We start from the raw sequence: 18,982 nt of genomic DNA on the forward strand, positions 1-18,982 counted from the left end.
CACAGCCCTGCTCTGTGCCTGCCAAAGCTGAAAACAGCCTGGGGACACGAGCCACACCCAAAGGGTGAGAGATGGAACCTGACCTCAGGGTGAGCATTAAACTGTCACACAATCACAACATCACGGAGTGCTCTGGGTTGGAAGGGACCTTCAGGTACATCTCATTGCACCCCCTGCCTTGGGCAGGGACACCTGGCACAGACCTGGCTGCTCCAAGCCCCTGGGACACTGCCACCTGGCCTGGGACACTGCCACCTGGCCTGGGACACTGCCACCGGGCCTGGGACAATGCCACCGGGCCTGGGACACTGCCACCGGGCCTGGGACACTGCCAGGACGGGGCAGTCACAGCTGCTCGGGGCTATGGAAGAAGCCCCAGGGTGACACCACTCTGCCCTTCCAAGAGCCAGCCCAGAGCAGTGGTACCAGTCTGAGGCTGAACTGAACTGCTGGCTACCAGCTCAGGGTGTGGAGAGCACAAGAGGTCCCTGGCTTCCCCCGTGGCCACTCCCCACCTGGTTGATGTGGACAGAAGGAATGGAGGCTGCAGACACAGATGAGTGGCTGGGTGAGTTGGGCAGGGACTTGCAGGGGCCGATGGAGAGCTGGTGCTTCTTCCGGAGAGCCACCACCTTCTGAGCCACTGCAAAAGGGACAAAGGCACAGCGTCAGCCTTCAGAAAGCAGCTTCCTCCCCCCACAGATTTCTGGAGGGCTCCAGGGAGAGCCAGGTCCTTGCCCTGACTGGTGTGCTGCCTGCACTGCTCAGGCAGAGGTGCCATGGCCACCTGCCCTCTTGGGCATCACACAGAACAGCAACTCCCCATGGGCACCATGAGAGCCTGGGCCTGCTGCAGGAGAATCCCTGGGCAGTCCCTCACCTCTCAGTCACTGCTGGGCAGCCCCTCACCTCTCAGTCACCCCACACAGCAACTCCAGGTGCCAGGGACTGAACTGCCTGGGCAAGTGGCACCTCCACCAGTCTGGGCCTTGTGGGTCTGTAAAGGGACACCCTGAGGGTGTAGAATCCTTGGTGGGTCACTGGGGACCTTTGCATGCTCTTCCTCTGTCAGACTTGCAGCGCTGGGGTTCTCTGAAACACTGAGTGATGCTCAGGTGCTGGTGCTCACAGGGACACTGGGCAGTGAGAGCTCAGGCTCTGCAGGCAGGGCACACCTCACTGCTTGTACAGCACAGCTCCGTGTGGCAGCCAGAGAAACCACAACAGACTGCTGTAAGGGATGGCAGAAGTTATCCCAGAACATCTGGCTGATGTTCAGGAAGCAGAAGAGCCTGGGCCTGGCATGCAGGAAGGTGAAGGTCACCTCAAGGTGCCTCATTTCAGGACTGGGGAGATGTTATCTCTGCAGTGTGGTGTCATGGTTAATTCCTCACTAGCAGCAGTGGTGTGGGATAACTGATGGGCAGAGCCTCTGCCAGGCTCCCTGCCCACAACAGCAGTGGCTGAGGGCTTTTTCTGGATGTTTCCTGACCCCTGGGGGGCTGGAGCTCACAGTGTGCCCAGCCAGCACTGGGATGGGAGATGTCCCCTGGGCAGGGGCTCCAGAGCTCCTGGGAGTTCATGCTGGAGCCTGGGCCTGCAGCCCCGTGTCTGAGGGGACGATGGAGAGCAGCAATGCCACCAGCACCCCAGCCAAGGTCCTGGGCCATGAAGCTGCTAGCTGCCCCCTCCTGCCCTCTGCAGTGCTCAGGGCACAGGAAAGGCAGCACCCTGCACTCGGGATCTGCAGCAGAGCTGAAGCTCAGGAAGCCACCCACAGCACAGCTGCTGTCCCTGCTGCGCCCTGCAGGACCAGGGCTGGTCGGTGCTCCTCCTCCTCCTCCTCCCTCCTGCAGGACCAGGGCTGGGTCACTGCTCCTCCTCCTCCTCCTCCTCCCTCCTGCAGGACCAGGGCTGGGTCACTGCTCCTCCTCCTCCTCCTCCTCCTCCCTTCTGCAGGACCAGGGCTGGGTCACTGCTCCTCCTCCTCCTCCTCCTCCCTTCTGCAGGACCAGGGCTGGGTCACTGCTCCTCCTCCTCCTCCTCCCTCCTGCAGGACCAGGGCTAGGTCACTGCTCCCCATGCCCATCCTGCCCGACCGGGTGGTCACTGACCTTTTCCTCCTCGTACAGAAACACCCTTAAAGTGACCATGACCAGGGGTTCCCTGACCTTTTCTTGGTACAGAAACACCCTTAAAATGAAGCCCCAGAACTGAGGCCCCCCACATTGATGGCTCCTGGCAAACTGTGCTGGCATCTGCTGAATCTGAACGGAGATTTCTGCAAACAGGAATTGTGAGGGTGACCCTGAGAATAAAGTTCTTTAACCAGATCTCTTTGGAGGGCAGAAAGGCACATTCTATACCAGCCCCCACCTCAGCGGGGCTCTGCCATGAGGGGACCATGCCAAGCACCCTCAGGGAGTCCTGGAGCTGACCAGACACTGCAGGACACAGCCCAGGGCACTGTCCCTGCTCCTGCCAGGACCACCTCCTGGCAACACCAAGATCCCATCCTCTCACCACAGAAGTCCCTGTGACATCTGTGGACTTGGGAAGGATGGAGGAGCACAGTTCCCACAAAGCCAGCAGCACCTCCAGGGGAATCCTGCCAGGACATGAGAAACCAGCAAGGAGGAAGCGACCCCATTCCCTGCCACGTGTCCTTCTCACGGTGACCTTGGGTAGCCTGAGTGCCCAGACACAGCCACAAAACCCCCAACACATCGGGCACACCCTGCAATGTGCTCAGACCAGACACAGCTCGGCCACAGCTCCAGGCCACAGACCAGACACCAAGGGCCACTCTGAGGAACAGGGTCTGTGCTGCTCCTGCTGAGCTGTGCTGCCACTACAGCCAGGGCCACCCAGGTCCTGGAGAATGCCGGGGCAGTTGGTGAAGATGGAGACACCAGTTTGTCTGTCCTGGAGCATCCCCACACTCTGCAGCACCGTGTGCACGTGTGTTTAGAGCAGCCTGTGAACACCACGGGGCAGGGTGGTCACTCCCTCAAGCTCTCTGCCAGCACATGGACCTGCTCCCCAGAAAGGTCAGTGGCCACTGGCTGTGACCCAGAGCAGTGGCAGGGAAGGGCTCTCTGCAAACAGAGGTGCAGCACACACTCCACCCAGCACGGGCAAGCAGGCAACCTGGCCCTGAAAGCAGCTCTTGGTGCTCCTGCTGTGGGACCTGGACACCCTCCCCAGCCTGGCCAGGGCAGGCCTGCTGGGATCCGGGGTGCAAGGAGTCCTGTAAGGGCAAGTCTGATGGGAACTGGACTGGGGTGCAAGGAGTCCTGTAAGGGCAAGTCTGATGGGAACTGGATTGGGGTGCAAGGAGCCCTATAAAGGCAAGTCTGATGGGAACTGGATTGGGGTGCAAGGAGCCCTATAAAGGCAAGTCTGATGGGAACTGGATTGGGGTGCAAGGAGCCCTATAAAGGCAAGTCTGATGGGAACTGGATTGGGGTGCAAGGAGCCCTATAAAGGCAAGTCTGATGGGAACTGGATTGGGGTGCAAGGAGCCCTATAAAGGCAAGTCTGATGGAAACTGGATTGGGGTGCAAGGAGCCCTATAAAGGCAAGTCTGATGGAAACTGGATTGGGGTGCAAGGAGTCCTGTAAGGGCAAGTCTGATGGGAACTGGACTGGGGTGCAAGGAGTCCTACAAGGGCAAGTCTGATGGAAACTGGACTGCCATGTGAGGCAAGGTCCTCACAGAGTCTGTGACTGCCAGGACTCCACAAGATCCCAAACCAGCTGCATCATGTCCCAGCAGTGCTCACTAGGAAGAATTCTCACCCACTCTAGAAACACCTCATCCCATCAGCTCCAGGCCATTCCCCCTTGTCCTGTCACTAGAGCGACACGCAGTCTCCTTTAGGGGAGTTAATTTAAGCAGACTGCAAACCCCAGGAGCTGGTTCCCTGTGCCCCTGAGCATCACTGTGCTGCAGCCCCCTGCCCAAGGCCAGGCAGGAATGCTCTCTCACCCCGCTCCCATGAGGAACAGCTGCCCCACCCAGCTGTGCAGGCGCTGTTTCCTGCTCCCAGGGCAGCACAAAGCCCTCCGTGAGGCCCCACCACGCCCAGAGCCCTGAGGGGGCTGCAGTTACCATCCTGGAAGACCCTCTCCACGTTCAGGCCGTAGGTGGCACAGGTCTCGTAGTAGGTGCAGCGCTTCAGGTCATTGGAGAGCTTCCGTGCCCGGGAGTCGTCGATGACGCGCGGGTTGGTGGCACTGATGGCATCTGCAAACCAAAGGGACAGGAGGCTGGAAGGCAAGGAGCCTGTCCCACCCATCCAGGGGCCCCAGGACACCTCTGGCCTCCCTGCTCTCGTCACACAGAGGAACCACCACCTCCACAGCACTGTCCCAGAGATGCCTGTGATCACAAAGTGCCACGTCTGTACAAAAATGGATGAATCTCTGTAAATGAACTTGACTCAACTCCCCAAAGCACCCAGCCACCAACATTGCAACAAGACAGAGGCAGAACACCTCTGGGAGGTGTGGGGACCAAGGCCAGGCCGCCCCAGCTGCCAAATTTGTCAGTCTCCAACATTTTAGGGCTCATGGCCAAGCCCTACATGTTAAAGAATCCAAGGGAGAAACCCTCCTGGTTCAACAAGAAAGTCAACTCTGCTGGGAAGTCTCCACAGCTAAGGAATTCCTGGACAGCTCTAAAATACAGGCTCAATTTGTATCCCAAATAGCCACCAAGTGCTTCCTTCCAAAGAGGAATCCAACTCCTTAAAGCCAAGCCAGGGAGGGCTGTGAACAAACCTTCTCAGGTAGGGTAGAACTGGGACCTGCCCTGTGAGAAGCCCTCCTGCAGCCCTCCAGATGGCTGTGTGCCTGTACAAAGGCTAGGACCTCACCTGGTTCTGTGTCTGGGACAACCATGGCCACTACCCTGTTACCTGTCCTGCACCTCCGCAGTGCATGCTGCCACCCCACTCCTGAGCCAGATCACTCAGTCCTAAAACTTATTCCAGGATCTCTAAATATCCAAAGTTTAAGAACTTTGTTCTGCTTTTAATGTGGGGGTCTGGAGCAGACCCCTGTGACTCCCTCCCACTGCTCCTGCCTGTCTTCCTGGCCTCAGAGCTTCTTCCTGGCCAGGAACAGGTCACACAGTGCTCAGGAACTGTCCTGCCAGGACAGTTTTTCCTACATCCATGTCCTGCTCCTGCTCTCTACTGTCACACAGAAACTCTTCACCCCAGGCTGCCTGCTGCCTGTGCTGGCAGAGCTGGGGGAGGCAGCACCAGCGTATCACGCCGTTTCCAGAGCAAAGTGGCTCCACAGCATGAGGCAGCTCTCTGTGGGGAGGCTGAGATGGTGTGAGCAGCAACTCCCTCCTCAGGGCCCTGGGCCGGAGCCCCCGCATGGTCCTTCAGCCCCACGTAATGCTCACAGACCAGGATGCCCCCTGCACTCTCAAGCCAGCACCCCATGTGCTCTGGGGCCAGCACCCCCTGCTCTGGGGCCAGCACCCTGTGTGCTCTGGGGCCAGCACCCCATGTGCTCTGGGGTCAGCACCCCCTGCTCTGGGGCCAGCACCCCATGTGCTCTGGGGTCAGCACCCCCTGCTCTGGGGCCAGCACCCTGTGTGCTCTGGGGCCAGCACCCTGTGTGCTCTGGGGTCAGCACCCCCTGCTCTGGGGCCAGCACCCCATGTGCTCTGGGGCCAGCACCCTGTGTGCTCTGGGGCCAGCACCCCCTGCTCTGGGGCCAGCACCCTGTGTGCTCTGGGGCCAGCACCCCCTGCTCTGGGGCCAGCACCCTGTGTGCTCTGGGGCCAGCACCCCCTGCTCTGGGGCCAGCACCCTATGTGCTCTGGGGCCAGCACCCCCTGCTCTGGGGCCAGCACCCCCTGCTCTGGGGCCAGCACCCCATGTGCTCTGGGGCCAGCACCCTGTGTGCTCTGGGGCCAGCACCCTGTGTGCTCTGGGGCCAGCACCCCATGTGCTCTGGGGCCAGCACCCTGTGTGCTCTGGGGCCAGCACCCCATGTGCTCTGGGGCCAGCACCCTGTGTGCTCTGGGGCCAACACCCTGTGTGCTCTGGGGCCAGCACCCCCTGCTCTGGGGCCAGCACCCCATGTGCTCTGGGGCCAGCACCCTGTGTGCTCTGGGGCCAGCACCCCCTGCTCTGGGGCCAGCACCCTGTGTGCTCTGGGGCCAGCACCCCGTGTGCTCTGGGGCCAGCACCCCCTGCTCTGGGGCCAGCACCCCGTGTGCTCTGGGGCCAGGCACGGCCCCATGTGCTCTGGGGCCAGCACCCTGTGTGCTCTGGGGCCAGCACCCCGCACCCGCTCTGGGGCCAGCACCCCCTGCTCTGGGGCCAGCACCCCGTGTGCTGCTCTGGGGCCAGCACCCCCTGCTCCTGGGGCCAGCACCCTGTGTGCTCTGGGGCCAGCACCCCTGTGCTCTGGGGCCAGCACCCTGTGTGCTCTGGGGCCAGCACCCCATGTGCTCTGGGGCCAGCACCCTGTGTGCTCTGGGGCCAGCACCCCCTGCTCTGGGGCCAGCACCCCCTGCTCTGGGGCCAGCACCCTGTGTGCTCTGGGGCCAGCACCCCTGTGCTCTGGGGCTCGCACCCCTGCGGGGCCAGCACCCCATGTGCTCTGGGGCCAGCACCCTGTGTGCTCTGGGGCCAGCACCCCCTGCTCTGGGGCCAGCACCCCATGTGCTCTGGGGCCAGCACCCCATGCTGTCTGGGGCCAGCACCCCCTGCTGGGGCCAGCACCCCCTGCTCTGGGGCCAGCACCCCATGTGCTCTGGGGCCAGCACCCCCTGCTCTGGGGCCAGCACCCCCTGCTCTGGGGCCAGCACCCTGTGTGCTCTGGGGCCAGCACTCCCTGCTCTGGGGCCAGCACCCTGTGTGCTCTGGGGCCAGCACCCCATGTGCTCTGGGGTCAGCACCCCCTGCTCTGGGGCCAGCACCCCATGTGCTCTGGGGTCAGCACCCCCTGCTCTGGGGCCAGCACCCCCTGCTCTGGGGCCAGCACCCCATGTGCTCTGGGGCCAGCACCCCCTGCTCTGGGGCCAGCACCCTGTGTGCTCTGGGGCCAGCACCCTGTGTGCTCTGGGGCCAGCACCCCATGTGCTCTGGGGCCAGCACCCTGTGTGCTCTGGGGCCAGCACCCCCTGCTCTGGGGCCAGCACCCCCTGTCTCTGGGGCCAGCACCCCCTGCTCTGGGGCCAGCACCCCCGTGCCCACAGGGCCAGCAGGACACTGCAGCAGCAGCGCTCCGGCCCGCGGCTGGGCCGGGCTGGGCCGGGCTGGGCTGGGGGAAGCCGGGCGCCGTCCTCACCCTGTGTGCCCACCAGCACCATGGGCACCTCGGCGGTGTTCCGGTAGCTGCAGAGCCGCAGGTAGTAGTTGTAGACGGTCTGGAAGCTGATCTCATCCTCCAGGCTGAAGACAAACACCACTGCATCCACCCAGGCAGCAAACTGAAGAGACAGGGCAGGATTACAGCGCGGACGGACAGACGGACGCCCGGGCCCGGGGCAGCCAGCAAGGGCAGCCACAGCCCGGGCTCAGCCAGCACCACCTCCCCCAGGATGGGTGGGAAGGGACCCCAGGGAGGACAGGTGTCCTACCTGGAGCTCAGGAGGGCCCCCTTCATCTCGAATCAGCAGCAAGTAGCTCTGGCCATCCACCACGATCTCCTTCTTGAACCGGCCACCTTGGGGAGCACAGCTGCCGGTCAGTAACGGGGGGCAAGCAGGGGACACCCCAAACGAGGGCCGGGGCCACGCAGAGCCCCATGGCAGGGGAGGAGGGGCAGGGGCTGGGGTCACCTTCTGCCCTATGGAGAGGAGTGATCCCAGCCCACCCCGGGCACCCTGGGAAGCAGAGCTTACCCTCTGGAGACTCCTCCTGCACATAGGTGCCGGTCAGGTAGCGGTGCACCAGGGCTGACTTGCCACTGGACAGGTTCCCCACGATGCCCTGGAACAGATGCACGTGTCACCCCTGTGCCCAGCACGTGTACACGAGGCCACCCCCATGGGGGGACAGCACCAGTGCTGGGGCACACTCTGATGAGAGGCAGAGGTGTCCCTGAGAGGACACAGGGATGGTGTCACCCATCAGTGGGAGGCCAGGGGATGGACTGGGCTCAGTCAGGCAGAGAGCAGCTGAGACTGGGGCACAGCCACCTGGGCAGAGGGCACTGAGCACTCCTGGCCTCACCTGAACAGGCACAGCCACCTGGGCAGAGGGCACTGAGCACTCCTGGCCTCACCTGAACAGGCACAGCCCTGTCAGAACCACATCAGCTCTTCCCAGAGCCCTTCTGCCCCTCAGGGAACACTTGCCATCCCAAGCCAATTCAGGAGGAGAAAAACCCCTTCTCGCAGCCCACACATGCCCAGTTTTGGGGTGTTGAGCTCTGGACAGCAGCTGCCAGTGGAAGGGGAGCAGAGAGCAGCTCCACGCTGGGTGCAGGCCCAGCCTGGGTCGTGCCTGAGGCACCAGCACCACGGCAGCACTACGTGCACCTCCCAGGATGGGAGATGGTGCCACCCACACTGAAACACCCAGCACCAACGTTCACCCAACACAGGAGGAAGCTGTGAGCACCAAACGGAATAGGGTGGAAGCACATCTGACTGCAGCACCCCCAGACTGGCCATGAAATGCAGGGGGTGACCCAGAATGGGTCAGACAGAGAGCCCTGCTCGGCTCATTGACAGTGTCCTCCTGATTGTTTAATGTTGCTTAATTGTGGGACCGGGTCTGTACTGGAGGATCTGGAGCACGAGTCTGATGTGAACTGGCTGAGGGAGGGGCTCAGCCTGGGAAACCTTCTCATTCCACAACTCCCTGACAGGAGGGTGCAGCCAGCTGGGGATTGGGCTCTGCTCCCAAGTAACTAACGACAGGACAAGAGGGAACATCCTCAAATTGCATCAGGGAAGGTTTAGGTTGGATATCAGGTATCCCTTTTCAACAAAAGGTGAACCAAGTCACTATCCCCAGAAGTGTTCAAAAACGTGGAAGTGGCAGTTGAGGATGCAGTTTAGTGGTGAACATGGTGGTGATGCTGGTTGATGGTTGGAGTTGATGATCTCAGAGTGCTTTTCCAGCCTTAATGGTTCAGTTGCACTCACACGGTCACACCAGTGCCAGAAGGTGTGGGGTGAGGAGTGGCTACAAACACTAAAGCTGCCTCTGCCACCATGGAAGTTTACAGCCAAACTTTTCCAGGCACAGGCTGAGCCTGGCAGGTGAGTCAGCACCAGGCAGGTTCTCCAGCTCTCAGGCAGTGCTCAAATGCTCCCGCTGCCCTGGGCCAGGCACACGCTCCCCGTGAGAAGCAGAGAGGCACCAGCCCCATGGCCTGTGCGGCACAGACCGCGCTGGCAGAGCCCAGGATGGCACCCGTGTGCCAGCTCCTGGTGCCAGCAGAGCCAGCACGGGGCAGGAGCAGGGAGCACTGACCACTGGCTCCCACGGGCACACCCTCACCACTGCCCCATGTGCCACCCCTCAGAGCAGCGACAGACCCCGACAGAGTGTTCACACAGTGACAACACAGAGAGCACGGGCTGGGCTGCAACCCTGCCCTGTCCTGCAACCCTGCCCTGTCTGCAACCCTGCCCTGTCCTGCTGCTGCATCTCCAGAGCCCCGCTGGGCAGGGGCTGCACCACACCATGCCCATCTCAGGGACAATGGAACCTCTGCCCGAGCCCTCCCCGCCACTGTGCCCTGCCCAGCATAACCACGGAATGCCAGCATGGCTTCCTTTGGAAGGGACCTTCAGAATCATCCAGTGCCACTCCTGCCATGGACAGAGACACCTCCCACTACTCCAGGTTGCTCCAAGCCAGCCTTGGACACTGCCAGGGATTATGGGGCTGCTTCTCTGGGCACCCTGTGCCAGGGCCTCACCACTCTCACGGGGCAGAATGCTTTCCATCTAATCTAATATTCCATCTAACCCTGCCCTCTGTCCACGGGAAGCCATTCCCCTTTGTCCTGTCACTCCAGGCTCTTGTCCCAAGCCCTCTCCCGCTTTCCTGGAGCCCCTTCAGGCACTAGAAGGGGCTCTAATATCTCCAGAACCTTCTCTTCTCCAGGCTGAACACCCCCAGCTCTCCCAGCCTGGCTCCAGAGGGGTTTCAGCCCTCAGAGCATCCCCATGGGCCCCTCTGGACCGCCCCAGGGCCATGTCTATGTATTGCCGGGGGCCCCTGACACAGACACAGCACTCTGGCTGGGGCACTACAGAAGGTCTCACAGGTGAACTCTGCAGAGCCCAGCTCCAGGCAGGCAGCTCAGGCTGCAGTGCCAGGCTGCCCATGGCTCCTCTGCCAAGGGAGCAGCTCCTGAGCTGCCCAGCAGCAAGGGTGCCACACCACGCCAAAGATAAACACTCCAGTGGCATTTAGCTCTAAAACTTGGATAGAGGCTGCACTTACACTTGGTCTGCACATAGTACAAACCCTGACCTGCATCTCACCAAAATCTTGCTGCTCTGCCGTGTTCTTGAGCTCACCTGGAGCTTCAAACCAGCCACAGAAGTGACAATCCTGAGGAACACAGCCCCTGAGAGGCAGCAAACTGAACCAAACAAGGTCTGTAAGCACTGGAGCCTCTGTTCTGGGACTGTTGGGAGAACGTGCTGGCACTGCCCAGTGCCAGGTGCAGGGGACAGGCCCTGCCAGGAGGCACCACCAGTGCCCCTCTGCAAGAACTGCCCAGTCACAGCTTCCTCCTGGCCTCCAGCACTGGGAGGCAGCTTTTGGGGGGAAACTGAGGGAGGGAAAACTGCTGAATGTATCTTAAGTACATCAAATTACTCAAAGACCTTGGAGAAAGTATCCTGAATGCCTGGGAGCACAAGCAGGGAGAGCAGTGAGACCCTCAACTCCTGTGGGAGAGAGAGACACAGAGCTGCTTGGAAATGGGAAGGAAGTGAAGCTTGGCAACATTTCTTGCTGGGGTCGGTGGTGGGCCCCTCACGACAAGAAAGACCCTGAGGGGCTGGAGTGTGTCCAGGGAACAGAGCTGGGAAGGGGCTGGAGCCCCAGGAGGGGCTGAGGGAGCTGGGAAGGGGCTCAGCCTGGAGCAAAGGAGGCTCAGGGGGACCTTGTGGCTCTGCACAGCTCCTGCCAGGAAGGCACAGCCGGGGGGTCGGGCTGTGCTCCAGGGAACAGGGACAGGAGCAGAGGGAACGGCCTCAGGCTGGGCCAGGGCAGGCTCAGGGTGGCTAGAAGGAAAATTCCTACCTGGAAAAGGCTGTCCAGCCCTGGCACAGCTGCCCAGGGCAGGGGTGCAGTCCCCATCCCTGCAGGAATTTAAAAGCTGTGTGGATGTTGCACCTGGGGACACAGTCAGTGATGGCCCTGGCAGTGCTGGGGAAGCAGCTGGACTCAAAGATCTCCAGAGGCTTTTCCAACCCAACTCTAAACTAGGACTCTGAAAGGCCTCTGGGCTTTTACAAGAGCTGCTTTGGTGGGATCAAATCCTGGAGCAACAGAGATCCCCAGAGGTCATGCAAAACCTGAGGAAATGCTGTGCCACTTGAGGAAGAACTAAGAGCTTTAGGATGGTTAATCTGGCAGCATGGCTTTGCAGCCTTGCAGAACCCCAACATCAGGCAGCAACACCCAAAGAGCTGTGAGAGTGCTTTTAAAATGCATTTCACAGGTAAACTAATGAATATTTGAAGTTCGGTTTGATTCTCACTTAACTGCAGGTAAGAGACAGTCTCTGGCAGGACAGTGCTGGAATGTTTTGCAAGAAGAATTTTGTTCTTTTGTTTCTTGGACTAACATTGAAAAGAGGTAATCTTGCAAAAGCTGAAGGGAGACAGAACGGAAGGGCACGTGCCAGGAGCCTGTAAGGAGAGCTGAGGGCTGGCACAAACAGCACAGGTAGAGCAGAGGGAGGAATCCATCACTGAAGCACCTGCAGCTTCAGCTGAGAAACATCAGTCCTTCCCTGACATGGCAGCAGCCCCAGCTTTGCTCCCCTCTCCCTTCTGAGGAGGAAGCCTCTGTGTGTTTCCACGTGGCCACATGAAAATGCAGGGTTTTCTTGAGGATTTGGGGATCCAGGGGTATCCCAGGCACACGCCACAAGTACTCACCACCTTCAGCTCAGGCACCGAGCGACTCAGGGTCCATTCCTGGCTGTTCACAAATGAATCTGCAGACAGAGGGAAGAAATCATCAGGTTACCCGGGAGATGCCAGCAAGGATGCTGCTGCACCCTCCCTCCAGGCAGATATATGGTCCTTCCCCGAGACACAGAGTTGCAGGAGGGCCCAGCCCGCAGCGGAGCCCAGGCGGGAGGAGCGGCCAAGCCAAGGGCAGCAGCAGCAGCAGCAGCAGCACGGTGGCAAAGAGGCACCACTGCTGGAGCCCTCCCCTCAGCCCTGCAGGAGCACAACACCCCTGAGCAGGCGCTGCCCGAGGCACAGGGGCCAAGGGAAGCACTAGGGAGCAGACACCCTCCTGGGGAGCACAAGCCCCCGGAGCCCTGCCCTCGGCACTGGAGCTGCCGGCATGGTACCAGCCACCTCTATGAACACAAACACAGGAGTTACTGCACACTGTGGAGCTGGCAGCGGGCTGCAATAGGCTCACAGAGGCTGTGGCAATCCAGCCCGGCCTGGGGAAACATGCCCACCCTGCCACACAGCGTCTGGAGGAGGAGCAGGAGCCTGCAGGACACCCTGAGTGCCAGGGGCAGCCAGCAGTCCCCCTGACAAACCTCAGTCCCTCACTCGCCTTGGCGAGGTCAGACTTTCCATCCAACACCAGCTCCAGGGCAGCACCCACAGGAGCAGCACCTCCTGCACGTTTATCAGATACAAACAGAAAGGATTTTTGGAGAGCAGAAATCTGTGGGAGCTCTGCACCTTCAGGAGCCTCTAATAAACCTGCCAAACCTGTGGCCACAGACTTCTGCAGGAATGGGAATCTCAGATGCTCAGAAGGGAAGCAGCAAATCCACCAGACCCAAAAGTGAGCAGCAATCAAACACAGTGACCTGGGCACTGCCACTGCTCCAGTGTCACCCGAGGCCACAGGGAGGGTGGCTCCAGGTCTGCCCCAGCAGCCCCAACCCCACAACCACAACTCCTGGTGCCTGCTCCAGCAGTACCCAAACCACCCTGCCAGGGAACAACTCCTCATTCCCAATCTCCCACCCAGCCCTGCCCTCTGGCACTGGGAGCCATTCCCTGGGTCCTGTCCCTCCATCCCTTGTCCCCAGTCCCTCTCCAGCTCTCCTGGAGCCCCTCCAGGCCCTGCCAGGGGCTCTGAGCTCTGCCTGGAGCTTCTCCCCTCCAGGTGAGCTCCCCAGCTCTGCCAGCCTGGCTCCAGAGGGGCTCCAGCCCTGCAGCAGCTATCTTGTGTTGGGGGCAGCACTGGGCCCCACAGCCCGGCCAGAGCCCATCAGTGCCTGCCCTCACCCCAGCTCCTGTTCCAGCCCTCCTAGCTCCTCAGGGGAGGCTGGACACACAACAGCACCAGCTCTTCCTCCAGAGACAGGTGAGAATAAAGGTCCATCTCACCTCTGTCACCTTGCTGGGCAGCCCACAGCCATGGGGAGAGCCCACTCCTGCTCCCACTGCCAGAGGGCTGGCTAAGCTGCTCTGAGAGCACGAGGCAACAAACCAGGACCTGGCACTGTGCCCTTGTCCCTGTTTTGGGTGCCACCAGCACCCACAACATCCATCCACCGTGTTCAAGAAAGGTGTGAACGCGGTGCTCCTGCCTGGAGTTTTACCTTCCATGGCTGACTTAGGAACACTCCTTTTCCAGGAGTTACAGACAACTACTCCCCAAGCCTGCTGCGGGGACACCAGGTTATTTATAGCCTTCCTGAGGAATCATTTCTCTGCGGTGTCTTTCACCTGCCCTTTCCTTTTTTAGGCAGAGGTAATGTTTTTATTAGAACAATTCATCAGTCAGGAGAAAAATGATACATTTTTGAGCCCTTTCCAAAAGGTAACAGCACACCTGTATTTCCAACTGCATCACTGGGTCTAAAAATAGCTGTCACCTCCACCTGGGACTTGCGCCCTGCTCAGCCTCTTTGGCAGGTAATGTGACAGATAAAGCACCATCCAGGCCTGAGGGGAGCAGGCAGCACACACTCGTGCTGTTTCACTACACACAGAGGCTTTTGGCAGGTTCTGACTGGAGCACAAGGCACACACACTCGGTGAGTGGCCTTGGGAAGGAGGAGAGGCAGGGAGAGCCCTGCACAGGGCCGGCTGGGCTCTCTGGATCTGCTCAAGGATGACCAGGACACACTGCCCCAACAACCGCCAGCTGCCTCCTGCACCAACCGTCCCAACAGATCTTGGCTGGGTTTTTAACCCAGGTTCAAGAGTTTGCAACACTTTGATTTCTGATGTGCTGAGAAGGCCCCTGAGTAAAGCTTAACACAAATAAAAGCTGACAACACAAGGCTGAGAGCACTGTACTCAGCCCCACAACACACCCCCTCTTCACTCCCGTTAGCCCACCTTACCCGAGCACCAGGCATGCCTGTCTGCCCACTCCAGCATGTGCCAGGCCTGAAGGGCAGCCCGGGCCACCCACTGCTCCTGGTGACCCACTGGCACGTGTGGCACTGAGAGCCCAGGGTGCCCAGCACCCAGCACATGTGGCACTGACAGCACAGGGGTGCCCAGCACGTTTGGCACTGAGAGCCCAGGGTGCCCAGCACCCAGCACATGTGGCACTGACAGCACAGGGTGCCCAGCACGTTTGGCACTATGTGGCACTGACAGCCCAGGGTGCCCAGCCCTCGGGCACCGCTCCCCACCAGAATGGGCACAAGGCCCCTGTGTTGTCCTGGGTGAAGCAGGAGGGCAGAAATCCGTGTGGAAACCAACACACAGCGAGCCCCCAGCAGCCTGGGCGGGCTGAGGCACCACCCCAACCTGGCAGGCAGGTGAGCAGAGCAGCCTCCCTGCAGCTCCTGGCCCTGGTGCCAGCCCATTCAGCAGGGCCTGCCTCCAGCAGCAGACACCTGCCAGGGCTGATCTCCCACTGAGCACGGGGGCTCTGTACCATCCAGGGGTCACCATTTACTGCACAGCTTCACTGCCGGACTGGCTGCACCACCTGCAATTCCAGATCAAAATACACCTGGTCACTCTTCCTGCACCTTCTCTTCGTTATTAAATCACACAGAGGGGACCAGGCTGTCTGTGCTGCAGTTCAACACCTTCCCCAGGTGCACCTGACCTCCAAAACCAAAGCAGTGGCTCAGGGAATCACTGTCATACCAAGAGCTTCAGCACAGTCCAACAGCACCCTTGGCTCCACCACACAACCATACGAGAGGAGATCAGTACAGACTCATCTGGCCTGGGAAAAGGAAATTCAGGACAATTCTGTTACTCCCCAGAAGCTTCTGTAGACGGAGGTTTCCCGGCACAGGCAGCTCTACTGCAGAAAGTGGAAATTTGGGAGGTGGGGTGGGCAGAGCCCCTGCCATGCAAAAGAGCAGACAGGGACATAAAGGAGGCGCTACGTATCTGATGCCCCTCGGTCAGCTGGTCATCCTGGACACCTTCAGGACCTACAGACCAGACCCCAGCTGTGGGACAGCAGTGGTGTGCACGGAGGAGGCAGGATCAGCACCCTCCATCATGGAGCTTGGACACCATGGCTCCTGTGCCCGACAACAGCTTGGAGGGGGTTCAGCCACACACCCACAGCTCCCAGCACCCACACGCCTGGGAGGCTGGCAGGAAAAGGGGCTGGCCAGCCAAATTCAGCTCCTCACCCCAGCTGCTTGCTCCACGGATGATGCACAGCTCCAGAAGCGCCAGTGCCAGACACATCTGCCTCCCCACACAGCAACTAATAATTAACCAACCCATTATCCAAGCCATGCCGGAGCTCCCTTGGACACTGCAACCCTGGACACTAAACCCAGCCTTGAAACCAGGTCAGAGGCTGTGCAAACACAGCAGAGGCCACACAAACCGAGGCCACTTGTGGCCACCACTGCGGCCACACAAACGGACCCACCTGACCACACAGAGATCAAAGGGAGGCAGAGGCTGTGCCCGGGCACAGCCACCCTTCCTGGGCACAGCCACCCCTCCCAGGCCAGGCTGATAAAGCCTCTACCCCGGCAATGCTGGCAGGAGGGGGATTTCTGCAGGTCAAGGACCAGCACAGGCATAGCCAGCGCTCCAGTCAGCACTGAGGCAGCACAGGAACCCACTGCAGGACATGACCTTGGTGAGGATTCTCTCAGCAGAGCTTTAAACACTCTGCAGCAACAAGAGGAGACGATGCTGTGTCTCTCTGGGAAAGGGCACACTCGGGAACTGCCACCCTTGCTTGGTCAGCATGCACAGGTGGCAGCAGCTGGTGTCGCTGTGCTCTGAGGTCAGTGCAGACTCTGGAAGATCCAGAAACCTCTCAGCACCTGCTGCTCTCCAGCCCCCATCCAAACACTGCCAAAGACCCAGACCAAACCCTGCTGTGATGGTGGGACAGGGTCTGCTGGAAGGGAAAACCCAGCAGAGAGTGACGTGGAAAGACAGGTAACTCAACCTCCCATCACAGCACTGTGGGGATCTACTTCAGCAGCAAAAACCTGTTCCCAATGTGCCTGACCTCAGCTCCAGCTGTGCAGCCCCAGGAGCCCTGGCAGGTGAACACTGAAGGCACAGGGCTCCCTCTCCCTAAGGCTGCCCGTGACTGCAGTCAGACACCTCTGCACACCCTCTGACCTCGTCCTGAGAACTGAGCCCTCCCGAGTATTGTCCCAACAGCTCCCTCCCTGACACCTGCAGAAGCCTCAAGCTTTTCCAAAGTGCAGACACCGGACTGGCCTCAGCATCTGAGGCATCTCTAACCCGACCATGACACCTCTGCCTCTCACCAACACTCCCAGCTCAACCAAGGCAAGTACCAACACGAGGTGATATTTATCATGACCTACCCAACTCACTATGCAAACTTCATCCAATCCATGAGAAAACAGCCCGTGTTCTCTCAGAAGCTTTCCCTCACATGCCCTGCACATCAGTACTCCACACACGAGAGTAAAGGGAGGTACCTAAAGAACATCAAAAAGCAGGGCATCTCTCTGGGAGAGGGGACGTGGCTGTGATCACAGAATCACGGATATCCCGAGCTGGAAGAGACCCACAAGGATCATTAAGTCTCATCCCCGGCCCTGCACAGACACCCCAACGATCCCACCCTGTGCCTGAGAGAACTGTGCAAATGCCCCCTGAGCTCAGGCAGCCTTGGGGCCATGACTGTTCCCTAGGGAGCCTGCTCAGAGCCCAGCCACTCTCTGGGGGAAGAACTCTTTCCTGATACACAACCCAAACCTCCCTGACACAGCTCCATGCTGTTCCCTCAATGAGGAATGCCTCCTGAGCCATCAGAGATGCTGTACCCGCCACACAGTCCCTTCATGCACAGGGACAACTCCAATTCCAAAACAGGCTTCCCAAGACCATAGTTATTAGAGAGCCTCTCTGGAATGGCACCAGCCAACACCTGGATACCTAGAAATGCTCTGAACCACTGACCACAATCACCTGGGACAGTCCAAGCTGGCTGGACTCTGTGTTGACTTTGCTCTCTAGTCCCTAGGGCTGTTGCCCTCCATTGCTCGTTACACAAGGATCAGTTCCTTCTGTATTTTTGGGTAGCAAGCCCTGGAATCCCCCATCACCTCTGTGTGTGCTCAATGCCAGCCGAACCCCTCCAGGGCTGGGAGCAGCACTTGGAGCGACCCCCTGGCTCTTGTGGGTCTATCTGGATGCAGATCGTGGTGCAGGGTGGGTATCACAGCGTGCCATAAACAAACCACTCCAGGTTCTGGAAACAGAGCGAGTGCTGGCTTGGCGCTCTGCCGGGACTCCTACATCCAGCTTTTCCAAGGGCTGATAACCGCAGCTGCAGCTGCACCCCCAGGAGGGCAAGTTGGGGCTGCACCAGCAGCTTTCCCAGGGCAGGGTGGGCAGCACCCACAAAGAGCATCAAAGTTTGTGGGATGTCAAGCAGGTGTTTGAAACACCGTGGGCCTGTAAGACTGGAACAGGAATGGGGCAGAGACCCCCTGAGCAGTCCTGTGGCAGCAGCACTGAGGCTGAGCCCCTCCAGCCTGGCTCAGAGACCCGCAGCTCCCACTGGAGGAGACACACAGACCAACGTTCTGAGCAGAGACACAACGGGGACATGGGGCACAAGAGAGAACAAACAGCAGCTACTTTACTGTGCAGACTTCACCACTGCCTTTTCACACCTCACTGTCCCCAGGAGGACACCGGGCTGGTGGGTACAGGGACTGTGCAGGTACCAGGCAGGTAATGAATGGTGTTCTCAGCGTGACTGAATCCAGTGTGAGCTCTGCAGCACCAGCGGCTCCGGCCAGGAGCCACAGTGCTGATGGCAGCCTGGAGAGGTCAATCCCTGAGCTTCTGCCTCCAGCATGAGCCACAGTGGCAAGCACTAATCCCGTAACAAGCAGTGGTCCCGCATGAGCTGGAGGGTATGCACATCCCACTGCTGCAGGGATCCCAAGCTGCCCACACCACTCCACACAGAAGCCTCAGCAGGGTCTCCCAAAGATGGATCCAAAGGGAGCTCCTACCTGTCTCACGGAGGAGCCAGGTGAGAGGCAAGGACGCCAACCAAGTGCTCAACCTGGGCTGCCTCTCTGGGAACGCGGCCGCGGGCCGGCTGCCGCTGGCGCAGCTCCCACTGGAAGCGGCAAGCAGGAACAGGCCCCGCTGCAGGGGCAGGGCCCGGCCCTCCCTGCCCGCATACACCCACATTCCCCAGCCATGAGCGCAGCCTCCCCTCCCCTGGGAACCTCCCGCCACCCAGCTGGGCCGGCACACAGCCCGGGCTGCCCTGCCAGCACCGGAGCCCCCGGAGCCAGCAGCATCCCGGCCTTGGCCTTGTGGCACACGGGCAGCCCCGCATCCCCTGGAGCCTCCAGAGCCTTCCCTGGAGCA

General features: G+C 60.1%; 1 protein-coding gene across 3 annotated transcripts in view; it reads right to left on the reverse strand.

Annotated features, from left to right (window-relative positions):
- Positions 1 to 18,982, reverse strand: part of AGAP3 (ArfGAP with GTPase domain, ankyrin repeat and PH domain 3) — a 117,996-nt gene that overhangs the window by 63,121 nt on the left and 35,893 nt on the right. For all 3 annotated transcript variants that reach the window (XM_030943302.1, XM_030943303.1, XM_030943304.1), the window contains exons 2-7: positions 12,113 to 12,171; positions 7,877 to 7,964; positions 7,613 to 7,698; positions 7,321 to 7,462; positions 4,115 to 4,249; positions 516 to 643 (exon numbers count right to left, since the gene is read on the reverse strand). In XM_030943302.1, coding sequence (XP_030799162.1) covers positions 516 to 643; positions 4,115 to 4,249; positions 7,321 to 7,462; positions 7,613 to 7,698; positions 7,877 to 7,964; positions 12,113 to 12,171 — 638 coding nt within the window. The remainder of the gene's footprint in view (positions 1 to 515; positions 644 to 4,114; positions 4,250 to 7,320; positions 7,463 to 7,612; positions 7,699 to 7,876; positions 7,965 to 12,112; positions 12,172 to 18,982) is intronic.

The sequence above is a fragment of the Camarhynchus parvulus genome, chromosome 2 (assembly GCF_901933205.1).
Source record: "Camarhynchus parvulus chromosome 2, STF_HiC, whole genome shotgun sequence".
Taxonomy (NCBI): Eukaryota; Metazoa; Chordata; class Aves; order Passeriformes; family Thraupidae; genus Camarhynchus; species Camarhynchus parvulus.